The 16,875-nt window shown below is 46.4% G+C and overlaps 1 protein-coding gene across 2 annotated transcripts in view; it reads left to right on the top strand.

The window, feature by feature from the left end:
* Positions 1-10,587, top strand: part of EPHB2 (EPH receptor B2) — a 191,204-nt gene extending 180,617 nt beyond the window's left edge. For both annotated transcript variants that reach the window (XM_027841405.1, XM_027841404.1), the window contains exons 11-15: positions 482-697; positions 2,556-2,705; positions 4,285-4,478; positions 7,211-7,366; positions 10,294-10,587. In XM_027841405.1, coding sequence (XP_027697206.1) covers positions 482-697; positions 2,556-2,705; positions 4,285-4,478; positions 7,211-7,366; positions 10,294-10,402 — 825 coding nt within the window. In that variant the 3' untranslated portion in view covers positions 10,403-10,587. The remainder of the gene's footprint in view (positions 1-481; positions 698-2,555; positions 2,706-4,284; positions 4,479-7,210; positions 7,367-10,293) is intronic.
* Positions 10,588-16,875: the final 6,288 nt, after the last annotated feature.

Below are 16,875 nucleotides of genomic sequence, written 5' to 3'. Positions count from 1 at the left end.
CCCCCATACACAGAGATAGAGAGAGAAAGGTAAGTAACAACCCCTAGACAGTTTTTAATTGTTATTACAGGATGTGGTAAAGAAAGACCTGTGGAGATAGTCAGCCATGCAGGAATATCTGTAAGGAAGTTATTGTACATACTCTAGGCTGGTGGGAGTGTGCTAGGGGGTAGTAGAGGAAATAACCAAACAGACTTTTACTCAATTTGAGGACAAAGATCCTAATTAATCTGTTCAACAGTTGATTAGATTGTGTGGGTAATGACTTCTCTGTTTGGGGAGGTCTGCAAGCAGCAGCTGGGGATATTGTTGAGGATGTTCTAGAGGGGGCTCCTGCTTCAGGAATGGGTTGAACTAGTCCTCTAAAGGCTGGTTGTATCTCTAGAAAGTCTCTTTTAACAATAAGATTTTGTGAATCTTGACCTGTTGCCCATGATTAATACCTTTCTTATTCTGCTTTTGTCTCTGGTTTCTCCTAAAGCAAAATGATGGGCAATTCACAGTTATCCAGCTAGTGGGGATGCTTCGGGGCATTGCTGCGGGCATGAAATATCTGGCAGACATGAACTATGTGCATCGAGACTTGGCCGCCCGGAATATCCTGGTCAATAGCAACTTGGTCTGCAAGGTGTCTGACTTTGGACTCTCACGCTTCCTGGAAGATGACACCTCGGACCCCACCTACACAAGTGCCCTGGTAACTAATGCAAAGAGAAAAGGCAGTCATTTGAAGAGGAATGGGCAAGCTAGCAAAGCCTGGGGCAGCAATACCAGGGAGGCAGAAAAAAAAAATCACTGGACCAAGTTTCCCATTGTCTCATAAACCTAAGAAGTGCTTCCCCCTATAGACTGCAGACAGATGATCCTCTGACGTGCAGGATGGAGGATAACGTCGACTATTATTCCTTTGGATGTTGATTTTAGAGACAGGAAACTGAGACCCAAAAAGAAAGACTGAACCCAAAATGACAGGCAAGCATGCATGAGTCCCATTCATGGCCCTCAGAAAAAATCTCTCAGAGTGACTCAGAGTTTCATAGACCTTGAGAACAATTGAAAATCTCATAGCACAGATAGAGGAATCATAGATTATCAGAAATGGAAGGAACTTCTGATTATAGAATGTCACAACTGGAGCTAATCTTAGACCATAAAATTTCAGAGCTGATGATGACCCTAGATCATAGAATGTAGAACTGGAAGGGACCTCAAAGCATAGAATGTCCATCCTGGGATGGACATCGTAACAGATTACATACAGAACATAGACCATTAGAACATATACCTGATACCCTCCACTGTGAAGTGGTAACACTTTTATCAATGACCTGAATGAATACATAGGTAGTGTATTTATTGAATTTGAAGACAGAACAAAGCTAACAATACAATGGATTCCATTCAATCCAGTAAGCATGTATGTAAGATTATGCCAGAATTGAGATCTAAAAAGCTCTTAAGAGACTGGAAAAATGGACTGAATCTAATAAAAGAAAATGTAATAGGGATAGAATTTAAAGTCCTAAACTTTAGTTTTATATATGTGTGTGTGTGTATGTGTGTATATACATATATATATATATATATATAATTTATTTTGATTTATCAACAATCACTTCCATAAGCTTTTGAGTTTTAAAATTTTTCTCCCCCTCCCTCCCCAAGACAGCACACAATCTGATATAGGCTATACACTAAACTTTAGTTTAAAAAAAAAATCAACTATACTAGAGTAGGATGGGGAAGATGTGTTTATATGTTTTAGTAGATTGCAAGTTCAATGAGAGATAGTCCCATGACTGCTAATAAGAAGAAGAAGGAGGAGGAGGAAATGATGATGACGATGATGATGATGTTGGAGAAGGAGGAGGAGAAGAAGAAGATGATGATGATAATGATGATGATGATGATGAAGATGGTGTCCATAAAAAGGGAGAAGATGATTTTTTTTCATGAGCCCAGGAAAGGCCTATAGGGAGCTCCTCAGGACCCTGTGTTCTTTCCTGGACCTTTCTCAGTCTACTAAAGCTCAAATTCGTCCCCAGTAGGTCATATAGGATGGTAAAAATGTGTGCAGTAAGAGGACCAGAACTGGAGATGTTTATCCTGGAGAAGGGAAGACTCACGGGAGACATGAGAGTTGTTTTCAAGTATTAGAAAGGCTGTCATGTGCAAGAGGGATGTATGGGGCCTGTCTGGCCCCAGGAGGCAGATTCAGGAACAATGAGTGAAAGCTATAAAGAAGCTAATTTAGGCTTGAAGTCATGAAAAATTTCCTAACCTTGATAGCTGCCAGAAGTGAAATGAGATAGTGGAGAATATAGTGGGTGTTCTCCCTCGCTGGAGGTCTTCAAACAGAAGCAGGCTGGCCGCATGTCAGTTATATTATAGTAGATATTATATTAAATATAACAACATTATACAGTGTTATATAGTATATTATAGTCTAATATAATATATTCTTTTTTGGTTATGAGTTGGACTAGAAGGACACTATGGACCCTTCTGACTCTACATATCTGGACATCAGTGATTCCTTCTTTCTCTCTCCCCAGGGTGGGAAGATCCCAATACGCTGGACAGCTCCAGAAGCCATCCAATACAGGAAATTCACATCTGCCAGTGATGTGTGGAGTTATGGAATAGTCATGTGGGAAGTGATGTCCTATGGGGAGAGGCCGTACTGGGACATGACCAATCAGGATGTAAGTTTTCAAGGGAACAGAAACAGAGCCTTTGAAATAAGCAAGATCTTTTGCCAAAATATCCAACAGAAGGAACCCACATTTTTTTTCTAACTGCGGTAATTTCTCAGAGGGAGGGAGGAGACTGAAGTCATGGAGCTGGTCCAGACACCACAGGGTGGGAGATGATAGCTATTGAAAGCCCTTGGCCCCAGCCCCCTAACAGGTGTCTACCAGATGCTGGCTGTTTCCGGGACACAGCCCAACATCTGCCTCCAGGTTACTTAACAGGGTCTGTACTGACAGGTCTCTGCTCTCATAAATGGCAGAGCCCGTTGGAATAACCTATCAGATGATCAGACAATGATCAGAAATTGATTGAGGACCTGCCGCGTCACCAACTCTGGTTCTGTATGCTGTGATGGGTAAAAGGAATATGGTGCCTGGTCTTTGCCCTCAAGAAGTGTACAAACATAGGCTCACAAGGGACCGTAGAGGCCCATATGATCCAAATTCTCTGTTTTACAGAGAAGGAAACTGAGGCCTAGAGCCTGGGCTCTGACTTGCTCAAGGTCCCACTGTAGCAAGAGGCAAAGGGAGGATTCAGCCGAATCTAGTCCACTCTCCACTGCACCCCACTGCTTCCCAAAAATCTTGTTAGGGAGTCAAGACTAACACGCATGTAATCATAGCCTGTGGGAGGCAAAGATCCATATTAGAAATGGAAAGGACTTTAGAACAGTGTCAGGGCTGGGAGGGCCCTTAGAACACAGACCTCGGGGCAGCTGGGTGGTGCAGTGGATAGAGCACTGGCCCTGAAGTCAGGAGGACCCAAGTTCAAATCCGGCCTCAGACCAAACACTTGACGCTTACTAGCTGTGTGACCCTGGGCAAGTCACTTAACCCCAATTGCCTTGAAAAAAAAAAAGAACACAGACCTCCCTGGGCCTCAGTTTCCTTGTCTGTAAAATGAGTGGAAAGAATAAGAAGACCTTTGTAGTCTCTTCCAACTTTGATCTGTAAGTAGGTGAAGAGGAACACTGAGAAATAAGGATGGAAAATTAAGTTGAAACGAGATTGTGGGGATCCTTAAATGCCGGGCCAAGAAGTTTAGATTCTATTCTAGAGAATAGAAGGAGCCCAGTAGTAATCAATTATTATTGATACTTATCTGGGTAGATGTTGTATCCCCTACCCCAAAAGACTGTAAGCTGCCCGAGGTCAGAAACTATCTTCCTATTGTCTTCATATCTTCAGTGCCTGCACATAGTAGGTGCTTACTAAATGCTTGTTGGTTGATTCATTAATGCTGTTCTTTCTGTTTCTTCTGCTATTTTGATACTATGGAAGGAGCACCAGACTTGGAATCAGAAGAGCTGAGTTTAGGTACCAGCTCTGCCCTGTGACCTTGGGCAAGTCACTTCCCCTCATCAGCCCTCAGTTTTCCCATCTGTAGAATGGGGTTAATAATACTTGGATGAGCCACCTCACAAGATTGTTGTGAGGGAAGAGCTATAAGATGCCTTAAAGTTCCAAGGGATTATTATGATCATCACCATCTCCATCATCATTATCATCTTTTTTTTTTTTGGTCTGTCAGGTAATCAACGCCATAGAGCAAGACTACCGGCTGCCCCCTCCCATGGACTGCCCCAATGCCCTGCACCAGCTCATGCTGGACTGTTGGCAGAAGGACCGGAACCACCGGCCCAAGTTTGGGCAGATTGTGAACACATTGGACAAAATGATTCGAAACCCCAACAGCCTCAAAGCCATGGCACCACTCTCCTCTGGGTACGGTTCCCACGCCACCCCACAGGCGCATTTCAGCCCAGTGTAGCACAAGGGCCCTTCACCTTTTTTGTGTCCCAGACCCTTTGGACAGTGTGGTGAAACCTAAGAATCCCTTAGAATAATGTTTTTAAATGAATAAAATGAAATATGTAGGATTGCAGAGGAATACAATTATGGATTACATATCTGATTATCATTATAGATTATTATTATTAATATTATTGCATAGATTACATATACAATTATATCTCTATATTGTAATATAGTTTTCCAGACATTGAAAACAGAAAGTTTACAGACCTCAGATTAAGGCTCCTCTGATAGGGAGGAAGAATTTCCTAAAAAATCAGAGCTATCCAGCAGTAGGATGAGGAGGTGGAGTGTTTCCTGGCATTTGAGGTCAAAGGTCAGATGGGTACCTGCTGAGGATATGGGAGAGGCAGATCACGCTTCAAACACGGCCTGGACGAGATGAGCCCTCATTAGATTCTTCCTCTCTGGGCTTCCATTTCCTCATCTCTAAAATGAGTGGGTTGGGTCGGAAGGCCTTGAAGTTCTTCTAGCTCTGACATTTTGTGTTCTAAAGTGTCTCCCACTTCTGACATCCATTGTGCAAAGACCCCTTCCATCTCTGACTCTGTTTTCTAAGGTCCTGCCCTGCTTTGACATTCCCTGTTCTAAGGACTCTCTCAGTTCTGCTATTCTGTGTTCTAAGCTCACTCCCAGTTCTGATATTCTCTGTTCTAAGCTTACTTCCATCTCTGACATTCTCTGTTCTAAGGCCCCTCCCAACTTTGATGTTCTCTGTTCTAAGGGCCCTCCCAGCCCTGACATTCTCTATTCTAAGGGCCCTCCCAGCTCTGACATCCTGTGTTCTAAGGGCCCTCCCAGCTCTGACATTCTGTTCTAAGACCTCTCCCATCTTTGACATTATCTGTTCTAAGGCCCCTCCCAGCTCTGACACCCTGTGTTCTAAGGTCCCTCCGAGGTCTGATATTTTATGTTCTAAGGTCCTTCTCAACTTGAACGCTCTCTCTTCTAAGATCCTTCCCAACCCTAACTTTCTGTGTCCATAAGTTCCCTCCCAGCTCTGACGCTGAGTGTTCTCAAATGCCTTCTAGCTCTGACACTCTATGTTCTAAGTGTTCTAAGGCCCTTTTAGCTCTGACATTCTGTGGCCCAAGGGCCCTTCCAGTTCTAACATTCTGTGATTTAAGATCACTTCTACCTCTAACATTCTCTATTCTAAGGTCCTTTCCAACTCTTAACGTTTTGATTCTAAGCTGTTGTTGCTTTCCCCCAAAAGACCCCCAGGCCGGTATCCTAGCCTCTAATTTACAGCAGTCCGTTGAGACTTCCATGACAGTTCCCCACCCTGGTCTTTCCCTACCATTGAGAGAGACAAGGGAGGGGAGTGTTGAGCTCAGGATGGCACCATTCATTTCAACACATAGTTCTGGAGCCCACTATGGGCCCAACACTTCGAAGGAGCCCAAGAAGGGGAACAGCATGATTGTGTCCTCCAGAAGCCTAAAACTTTGTTGAAAATCAGTATGGCTTGGGGTCACCATCGAGGATGATAAACTTCCTCAAATGTTGAAAGAGGACAGTTCCAGGTCCTCTGGAAACAACCCCTGTGCCCTCAATAACGGTAGACTCCAGAGCTGGCAGCAACGCACATCATGTCACTGGACCCTTACAGCAACCCTGTGAAGTAACTGCTAGTAGAGTCTTCATTTTTCCCATGAAGGCCTAGAGAGTTTTCAGTGACTTCGCCAGGGTCTGAAGCAGGATTGGAAGTCGGATCCTCCTGACCCCAAGGCTAAGCCTCAACCACCGCCCCGCCCACCTTTCCTTGTTTCTGCCCATCTGTCACTACCCTGGCAGTCAGGTAATGCACCTCAGGTTGTGGCTCTGCAGGAAACTCCAGCCTAGAGAGGGTGAGCCCCCTGCCCAGGGTCACACAGGTCAAAGAGACACTTGGAACCCAGATTCCAAGTTCAAATTCCAGGCTTTCCCTACTGTACCCAGGACCTCCTTTCTGTCTTCCTCGTTTCCTGTTGTAAAAGTGACCCAACCTTTTTGCCCCCCTCTCCTGTCTTCACCCCCTCACCCACACACACGTCTTTCACAGATCTAAAGTTGTTTTTTAGGAGTTCTCTTTTCAGAATAAATCACCCTTCAGATACTTGTCCAAGCCCCTCTATGCCTCCAAATGACCCCAGCAGGCCCTACCCTCCTCTGACCTGTAGCCCCTCCCCCCCACACACGCTATGTACATATACACAGTCTGCATATACATAAATATATATATACACCTATGCATGTATAAGCATACATACACACATGCATGCACAATGTACATATACGATACACATCGACCTACATGTACATACACACATGTACATATTACATACATTGTCTGCATTATACACACATACAATATACTTAGACACCTATGTGCACACATGCACAATAATGTAAATACCTATGCACACATGTACATGCATGCATACTTGTACACGTATGTGTTTTATGCATACACATACACACCTACACACATATACAGTACACCCATGTGCTTATACATGTATGTGTGCGTGTGCAGGTATTGTATACACGCGTGCGTACATGCATACACATGCCTTCGCACATACATGTACACTCATGCATGCCCGTTTTTACTTGTGCACATACACGCCTTGCACTGACCGTTTCTGACCCTCTCTCAGGATCAACCTCCCCTTGCTGGATCGCACGGTCCCTGACTACACCAGCTTTAACACGGTGGACGAGTGGCTGGAGGCCATCAAGATGGGCCAGTACAAGGAGAGCTTTGCCAACGCTGGCTTCACATCCTTTGACGTCGTCTCCCAGATGATGATGGAGTAAGTGTTGGGCCTGCCTAGGCTGCCCTCGGCTCCCCCGCCGGGTCAGTTTCCTTGCCAGCTCCCTCCCAGGTCAGAAGCAAGGACAAGCCCAGCCTTGTAGGCCTGCCCTCCCTGCCAGCCTCTGTGAGGAGGGTGCCAGCCGGTTAAGGGAAAGGGGCCTGCTTCCAATCTTGGCCTTGGAGGAGTAACTGAAGAGGGCCAAACTCTCACTGGACACAAGCCAAGCGTCTACCTACCAGGGTCTGTCTCATAGGTGGCAGACTGGGTGAGGCTAGAAGCTCAGGACAGCTTCCCATGAATCAAAGAGCATTTATTAAGTGCCTACTGTATGCCAGGAGCTGGGGATACAGAAACATAATGAAAAACCTGTCCTCGAGGAGCTTCCATTCTGTCAGGGGAGATAACCGATATACTTAGAACAGATATGAAGTGATAGGAGGTAGTTTGGAGAGGGGGGCACTCATGGTCCTTTCCTTCATTACCTTGTGTGGGAGTTTCTGTGATTCCCTGATGGTTTTTTTTCATTGGATTCAGCCACAGGGGTCTGGGGATTCGTCCTTTCCATGTTAGATAAGAGGGAGATGTCTGGGGAGGGAATGTGCTGCAGTCCATCCATCTGCAGGAACACGGCTAGATCACAAAGGGAAATTGACTGTGAGGAGATCTGGCCCCAGGCCCCGGTAACTAAAACGCACCTGAGAGTGTCTGATGAGGCATTTACTCTTCTCGCATAGAAAGTGATCTGTAGCAAAGAGGAGAGGTGAGATCTGAAAGTTCCCCGAGCCAAGCAAGTGGTACTTAGAGGAGGCTGAGTAAGCTCGGGCAGAAAAAGGGAAGGTATGAGGCAGAGCTTGGGGGACCGGGAAGGAGGGGGCAGTAATTCCAGGGTCTGGCAGCCCAGCGGGTCGCAAGCCCTCCAACCACAAAACAACAACTGGTGTTTCTGCACCCACAGCAAGGAATGAAAGTGGTTTATGACTGGCCACTGGAGGCTTTGAGCCCTTGCCGTAACCCATGCAATCTGACAGATTGAAGAATCAATACACCTCAGCCATGGAGAGCTGCATTTCTTGGTATTAAAGGAATTAGAAAAAGTCATATTAAAAAGCAGCCCTCATCGAACCTCTCCAGGTGTTGTGCCCTAGGCAAGCTGCCTGCCTTGTCTACTCCTAATCCCACCTCATCCTGACAGCCCAGGCATAAAGTAGTAAGCCAAAGACCCCAGAGGAAATCATTGTCGACTAATCAATTCGATGGAATCAGCAAATACTTATGAAACACCTACCAAGCGCCCAAAGGTAGGAGGATGCAAAAACGTATAAGACGTGGTTCCTCGCCCCCAGGGAGATTAGTTTCTCGTTAGGGAGCTAAGACATGACCACAGGAAGAGTCGAATAATAACCCAAGTCTGAGCTAACAGTGAAGCCCCTACTGCCTTCTCAAATAAGGTCATGGGTATAAAGTGCTTGCAAACTGTAAAGCGTGAAATAAATGTGGGCACTTACTATAATTGTTCTCATTTTAGGAAGGACATTAGCAACAACTGTCGTAACAGTTAGCATTTATACAGTGCTTTAAGTCTACAGCGTGCTTTACAAAGATTCTCTAACCCTGAAAGGTAGGTGCTATTGTTATCCCCACTTTACAGATGAGGAAACTGAGGCTAGTTGAAGTTAAAGTGATTAGCCCAGGGTCACACAACTAAATGTCTGAGATTGGATTTGAACTCAAATCTTTTCAGTTCTGGGCCAAGTGCTCTATCCACTGTGCCACCTCGCTGTTCTACTGGTATTATTATCCCCATTTTACAGATGAGAAGTCACCCATAGTTATACAGCTAGGAAGTGTCAGAAGTGGGTTTTAAATCCAGTTATCTCCTGATTCCAAGTCCAATACTCTTTCCACTATAGTACAGAGTCCTAAAGGCAGCTAAGTGGCATCATAGTGCATAGAGCAGGTTCCTCACCCCCTGGCATAGAGTGCAGGGCCTGGAGTCAGGAAGACTCATCCTCCTGAGTTCAAATCCAGTCTCAGACACTTCCTAACTGTGTGACCCTGGGCAAGTCACTTTACCCTGTTTGCCTCAGTTTGCTCATCTGTAAAATGAGCTGGAGAAGGAAATGGCAAATCACTCCAGTATTATTGCCCAAAAAAACCCAAATGGCATCACAAAGAGTCAGACGTGACTGAAAAACAACTGAACAGCAAAAACAAAGCCTTAAATTAGAAGACTCCAAAAATTGGTAGGTGGGCTAGTGAGGGACCTGGAGATCAGACCATACAAGGATCAGCTGGAAGAGCTGTCAGCATTTAGCCTTGGAGAGAGAAGACTTGGGAGGGCCACGAGAGCCGTCTTCAGGCGTTTGGGGACTGTAGTGTGGATGATGGCCTTGTTTCGCTTGGTCCCTCGGAAGGCAGAATTGGAAGCGTGCAGAGTGGGAGGGATGTTGCAGGGAGAGAGAGCTCCCCAAGCCAAATGGGCTGTCTCACAAGGCTGGAGGTCTTTGAACTTGGGCTGCCTGATGACTCAGAGGGAATCTTGCAGAGACTCCGGGACATCTAGCTCAGGTCCAGGTTAGAGACCCCTTCCAACCCCAAGAAGCCGTGATTCCTCTCCCTCTCCTTGGCTCTCTCCTTTTGGACCATCGGTCACCAGGCACGAGCCAGCAGCAGGGCCAGGTCCCACCATGGCCGCTTTCCCTCTGTGAGCTCCGATCTTCACACGTTCTTTACTCATTCCCACAAGCTGCAGACATGATTAACGGCAAGCTTTAAAGGGCTGTGAGTTCAGAGCAGGGAGAGGCATCTGAGGCTACGTTCAGAGTGGGGACAGAGGGAGTGGGAGAACGACAAAGGTGGACTGTCACATTCTAGCCTTCTGGCTCCTTCATCCAACACATGCTTTTTGTGTTTCTTCCCCAAAGGGACATTCTTCGTGTGGGCGTCACTCTAGCTGGTCATCAAAAGAAAATTCTGAACAGTATTCAGGTGATGCGAGCGCAGATGAACCAGATCCAGTCGGTGGAAGTTTGACCTTCATCCCGCTTTCACCGTCCTCTTCCTCACGGCCCTGCTCCCCTTTGCCTCTGTGTGCCCCGGTCCCAGTTTTTGAGAGTCCTATGTCCAACCACAGAGCCACCCACCTGCTCTGAGGACAGTGGCAACAGGTGGAACCCCTCCAGCCGAGAGAAGTCATCAGAAATACCGACAATTGAAGCAATGGGAAAAAAAAAAGAAAAGAAAAGAAAGAAAAAAGGGAATGGGAAAAAAAGATATTTTGGGGAATACCATATGAAAACTATTTTTAAAGAACAAATAATGAATGAAGAACCGCGATGACAGTCTTGAAAAGGGCTCGTTAAGATTTTTTTTTTTCCAGTCTGAGACCAAAAGCCGTTTCTTCATCTCCCTCTAAGAAAGAGAATGATCCCACACCTGCTTGACCAAGACCAGAAGGAGAGGAGTGTTTTCAGGAAGATGAATGTGAAGAGAAGACTGGCCCTCCTCTTCTCCCTCAGAAGGCTGCTATCCCTAGCATCACCTGACAGCCAGTCCTCCCTGAGGCCTCAGTTTCCCCTCAGGGACACAGAAGTGGGCAGGTAGCCCAGGGGGCTTGAGGAAACATTCCCCCAAAATGGACCTGCCCCAACTCAAACTGATGAATTCTTCAGGTTTGAAGATTTCAACAAACTGAAAACGGAAAACAAAAAAAAAAAAAAGAATGAGAGAGAGAGAGAGACTTTTTGTTTGTTTTTGCAGGGGGCTGATGGGCACAGCCCTCCACTCCCCGTAAGAAGGGGAGGACACCATACACAAGCAATGGCCCAGTTCTTGCAAAAGACTGCTTTTGTGAGAGCCACCTTTGCCTGGGCATCTCCGTACACCCTACAGTGGCACCACCTTCTCATACATATCACATGCACAAAATTTGGAGTTGGGTCTTCACCACGTGCCAATGACCTCTTCCTTGTCTTCGGGCTCTCCCAAGGCCCGGGAGCAAGCAGATCGGTGACTGGTGCTAAAGCATTGGCTATGATTGCCATCGGGGAAGATTTGTCCTGTTGCTTGGTTTGTTTACACCAATTTTGTGGGGTTGGGTTTGTTTTGTTGGGTTTTTTTTTAAATGACAATGAAGTAACACTTTGACGTTTCCTATCTTTTAAGGACTTGGTCCTTCTCCTGGTAGGAGGACATTTACACGTATTGACTAGGCAATATACCAAGGGCAAGATTTTATATGCCCATTTCCTGATTTTTTTAACATATGATTTCCACTACCCCGTAGGGTTCCCATCCACCCTGTCGTCCCATCTCACCAAAGCAAAGGCCACTCCAGGGCTGAGCAGAACTTGTGGGAAGGCAGGCAGACATACAGGCAGGTAGGCATGGGATGGAGAGGGGAGTCACTTTACACCCCAAGGTTACAACTCTTAAACAGATGCCCTTGGATGGGAAAAAGAAGTTAGGTCAATGCCAGCCCTACCTGTTTGGAAATTAGAAGGAGGGGTGAGTTTAGGGAAGCAAGAAGTACCCGGGACTGACGAGCAAAACATAGTCACTAATCCTAATATTCAGTGTTTTTGGACCAGCCCCCAAAGAGAAAAGGTCCAGCAGAGCCACCAGCATTGCCCTTGACTGCTCTGAAAGGAGCAAACCTAGTTTAGTATAGCAGAGGGCCCCGAGAGAAAGTGCCCTAGGAGTTTGGACCATACTGTGTCAGAGGCCAGGACCTGAATCATTCACTGTGATACCTACCCCATGAGATGGTTTTCCCCGTCCCGCAGAGACTCTGCAGGTAACAGGCTGCTTCTTCCTCTGGGGAGATTTGGTGTCTCTCCCAGCTCTAAGACCGGACTGTTGGCCGGGAGAGAACGGCTTGGCTGAGGGGGCTGTCCTTGGTGGACAGGTCAGAACACAGGTGCTGCTGTGTCTAAGTCCCTCCAGGAGCAAATGCAGATATTTCGATGGAACAGTCAAGTATAGTGAATGGTACTGGAATAAACACGTTAGTTACATGTCGGACCCCTGTTCTGTGTAAGTACCAGGTGGACTGGGGAGATTCCCCAGGAGCCTTGGGGTGGGTTAGCTGGGCCGAGGGGCTTAGCCTGCCTTCCCAGAGAAACACCACCACCCCTGCTTGCCATTGAATCCCCTCAGCTGGATTCAACAAATATCTATTAGGGAAAAGCCACATAATTTAGCTGATCTCTAGTCCTTGCCCTCAAGGAGCTCCCAGTCTAAGAGGAGGATCTGACAGAAACACAGTTCAGTCAGTCAATCAATGAACATGGTGCTGAGTTAGACACTGTGCTAAGTGCTAGTACTTAGTACAAAGTACAGCCCCTGGCCTTAAGGATGTTTCTTTCATACATAATACTACTCCATCTGAACATTAGAGGGGTGCAAACATACTCTGTTAAGCCTGGGAAGGAATAGAAGACAGATCAGAGAAAGTTTCCTGAAGGGTCAGCATTTGAATTGGATTTTAAAGGATAGACAGACATCTAACAGGCTGACAAAGGGAGGGAGGGCATCCTTGGCATAGGGAACAGCATGGACAAAGGCATGGAGGAAGGAGACAAACAGTAAAAAGGTAGGTTAGGGGCAGCTAGGTGGTGCAGTGGATAGAGCTCTGGCCTTGGATTCAAGAGGACCTAAGTTCAAATCCAGCCTCAGACACTTGACACTAGCTGTGTGACCCTGCCCCAATTGCCTCACTAAAAAGCAAAAAAAAAAACAAACCAAAAAAAAGAGGTAGGTTGTTAGCCCATTACCCCATTGCCAGGTAAGTGTTATCATCCCCACTTGACAGATGATGAATCAGGCTCAGAGATGACATCATTTGCTCATGGTCACGTGACTAGTGCCCATCAACAAGCATTTATTAAGCTCCAGGATGGGCTCCCATCCTTCTGTATTTACTTTCACTGGCATTCCCAGAGGACACATTGTCCAGCATGGCACAGATTGCCTGGGGTGTTCTGTGGTAGCCTCCCTTTAAAGACCGTGTCCAGGCGGGGTTTTTGGCTGCCCTCAGCCACCCACAAGATAAGCCCAGCAGCTATTCCTTGGGCCCCGAGGAGAGTTCAACAGCTGGCATTGGCCAGCTCAAGGAAAGGGTGATGCCCGTGACTAGGCACAGACCAACTTCTGTGCCCCCAGCTTCTTCCTCCCTTTCTTTCTCCCTCAAAGGAGTCCAAAGAGAGGATGCCAGTCAGTGCCATTCGGCCTTAATGAGATCAATTCTCTGGTGTCCAAATGTCATTGCTACCATCCCAGGAAGGAAAGAGGAAGTCCAGCCTAGTGACACCCTACACACACACACACACACACACCCTTCTATCATCGGGGACATAGTTTGATTTGATCAACATTTATTGAGCACCTACTATATACAATGCATCATGCTAGCCCCAGTAACACAGAGACATAAAAAAAAGGCTGTCTTTGTCCCCAAAGGCAATTCTTCTGGGAGAACACAGCAAGTATACACCAGTGAATAAATATAAAACCAGTTCAAAGTAATATAACTTCAAGAAGAGAATGCTAATGATTTGGGGAGTGGGGCATAGAAGAGGGTCAGGAAGGGTCACATGCAGGAGATAGCATCTAAGCTAAGCTTTGAAGGATTCTGGGACTGGGGTGCATTCCAGCTCTGGAGGACCGGTAGTGCAAAGGCACCTGAGGTAAGAGAGGAAAACGTCATGCAGAAGGACCAGCTAGCAGATCCGTGTAACAGGAACAAAGAGTGTTAACGTCAATAATAGGAAACAAGCCTGGAAAGGTAAGTGGGAGCCATATTTTGGGGGCTTTAAAACAGTTCATTCAAAATGACAGCTAATCCCTAATCCATTTCTCCTGGTCTGGAGGTACACATTTTTATTTTAATTGCCTCCAGATGCCTTTCCTAATCATTGTAGAATCTCAGAAGTCACTGACAGTAGGTCATACCTGTGCAATAATCCTTCCGGCAGCAGCAACCACTCAAAAGTCTCCAGTGACCCGTCAGGAACACTGCCTCCCAAGGCAGCCAGTGCTACTTTGGGCCAGCTCGTTACTTACGTTACGGCGGATTCCACTTCCCTATAACTTTGACTTGTCCATCTTAGCTGTGCCCGCTAGCCTGAAAGCAAGACAAGTCATGCCTCATGCCCATGTTAGACCTACAGATGGAGGAAGTCAACTACCACCTTCTCCTAGGTCTTCGCATGTCCAAGTTCTAAGGACATCCCCAGCTCTGTCAGTCAGCTGAGTCTACAAGCCACTTTCCGTCCTAGTCAGCCTCTGAAATGGTTCTATGTCTTACATAAAATATGGCTCTGAGAATGAACAAAATGTCCCCAGAGGGGTTTGACCAGGGTAGAGAACCATAGAAACATCACCTTCCCAGCATCCCTTTAAGAGATAGGATGTAAGAGCTAAGAGGTCCCTTAGAACACAGACCGTCAGAGCTGGGAGGGCCTTTAGAACAGAGAATGTCAGAGCTGGGAGGGGCCTTAGAACACAGGATGGCAGAGCTGGGAGGGGTCTTAGAATACAGAATATCAGAGCTGGGAGGGCCTTTAGAACATAGGATGTCAGAGCTGGGTGAGCCTTTAGAACACAAAATGTCAGAATTGGGAGGGATCTTAGAACAGAGAATGTCAGAGCTGGGAGGGCCCATAGCAGGGAGAATGTCAGAGCTGATCAATTATAATAATAAGTTATTAAGCACTTACTAAGTGCCAAACTTTGTGCTCAGTGCTAGGGATATAACTAAAGTCTTTTGTGGGTTTATTCCCAGGAAAGTGCATTCTAACAGAAGAAACGATGCAAAGACCTGATAGATACAAGACGTATGCAGAGTAGACAAAGGCAACGTAGAAGGGGCCCTTCCCATGGAAGGCAGCATTGGAGCTGAGGGATTTGGGGGCTTGGGCTAATACTGAAGCCAAGCTACATGCTCCAGGTGCCCATTAATGGACATTGGGCGGAGAATCTGGGAGAGAGCTGGCCTAGGGGGATTTGTTATCTGTAGCTGACTAGTAATAGCTCCCTGGAGAGCTGGGCAGACTGGTCAGGGCAATCTGAGAAAGGCGAGCCAGCCAGGCAGACAGGGAAGGGGGTGAAATGTGGTCAGGCCGCTGAGGGTCCCCAGAAAGCCCAGGGCTCGTCATCAGATCAATATCTACCAGGTAGTAGCAGCACCACCACTGGGAAAAGGGGAGGTGTGAGTGGCACCCCCTGTTCAAGAGGATCCAACCTGGCAGCTTAGTGCAATGAGAAGAAAAGACCTAGACTCATAGGACCCTGAATCTAGAACAGGGAAGGACCTCAAAAGCCATCTAGGTTTCATTTTTCAGATGGAGAAACTGAGGCCCAGAGAGAGTCAGCGATTTGCATGAGATTTCTGGTTTTAATACTTGCTGTATGACCTTGGGCTTTCTTAACTTCCATTTCCCCGTATGTCAAATATGAAATGCTTATATTCTCTGTTTCCCACGATGATTGTGAAACAAGTGTTTTGGAAACCTGGAGGGGATGAAGTAGCTATTTTCCATCTCTCAGGAAGGATCCACTCCTTATTCCCCTCATTTATTCAAATATTTTCTGAGGTAGATAGATACTGTAGAATTATTGGTCTTAAGTAAGGAAAACCTGATTCACTTCGTGCCTCTCACAGTTGTTGCCTTGGGTAAATCACTTAATGGCTCCCAGCCTCAGTTTTCTCATCTGTATAATGGGGATAATAACAGCACCCACCTCATGGGGCTGTTGTAAGGGTGAAGTGAGATCACACATGTACGATTTTTTGGCGGCTGAGCATCTAGAGTTTGAATGGTCAACTCAGGCTACATTAAGGAAGGTGTAGTGCCCAGAATGCAGCGGGTAACGGTCCCTCTGGCTCCTGCCCCGATCTGAGCATCTCTGGAGGGTTGTGTTCAGCTCTGGGTTCGTCAGTAAGCTGGGGAGCATCCAGAAGATGAAGGGCAGGATGGGGAAAGGACTGGAGACCATGAGTGATACATGAGGGTCGGCTAAAGGACCTAGGCGTGTTTAGCCAGAAGACTCCAGGAATACACAATAGCTGTCTGAGAGCATTTAAAGGGCCATCAAGTTTGCTTAGGGCTGCTCAACAGATGCCAAATCTCTTTGGGATTTGGACGTTATCGGGGATATTTGAAGGTGGCACAATGAATAGAGCATCAGGCCTGGAATCAGGAAGACCTGAGTTCAAATCTGGCTTCAGACACGTACAAGCTGTATGACTTTGAGCAAGTCACTTAACAACCATCTGACTCAGTTTCCTCATTTGTAAAATGAGGATAATAATAGCACCTACCTCCCCAGGCTATTGTGAGATTTATAAAGCACGTAGCGTAGTGCTAGCACGTAGTAGGTGCTATCTAAATGCTTATTCCCTTCCCCCTTATCATCTGGAAGAAAGATTAAACTACCTCTTTTTGTTGTTGTTTCAGTCATGTCTGACTCTTCCTGTCCCCATTTGGGGTTTTCTTGGCAGAGAT

This window comes from Vombatus ursinus, unplaced genomic scaffold, assembly GCF_900497805.2.
Source record: "Vombatus ursinus unplaced genomic scaffold, bare-nosed wombat genome assembly UNPS02014859.1, whole genome shotgun sequence".
In the NCBI taxonomy this organism is placed as follows: domain Eukaryota; kingdom Metazoa; phylum Chordata; class Mammalia; order Diprotodontia; family Vombatidae; genus Vombatus; species Vombatus ursinus.
The sequence above is the reverse complement of the archived record's forward strand: the minus strand, read 5'-3'. Positions and strand labels throughout refer to the sequence as shown.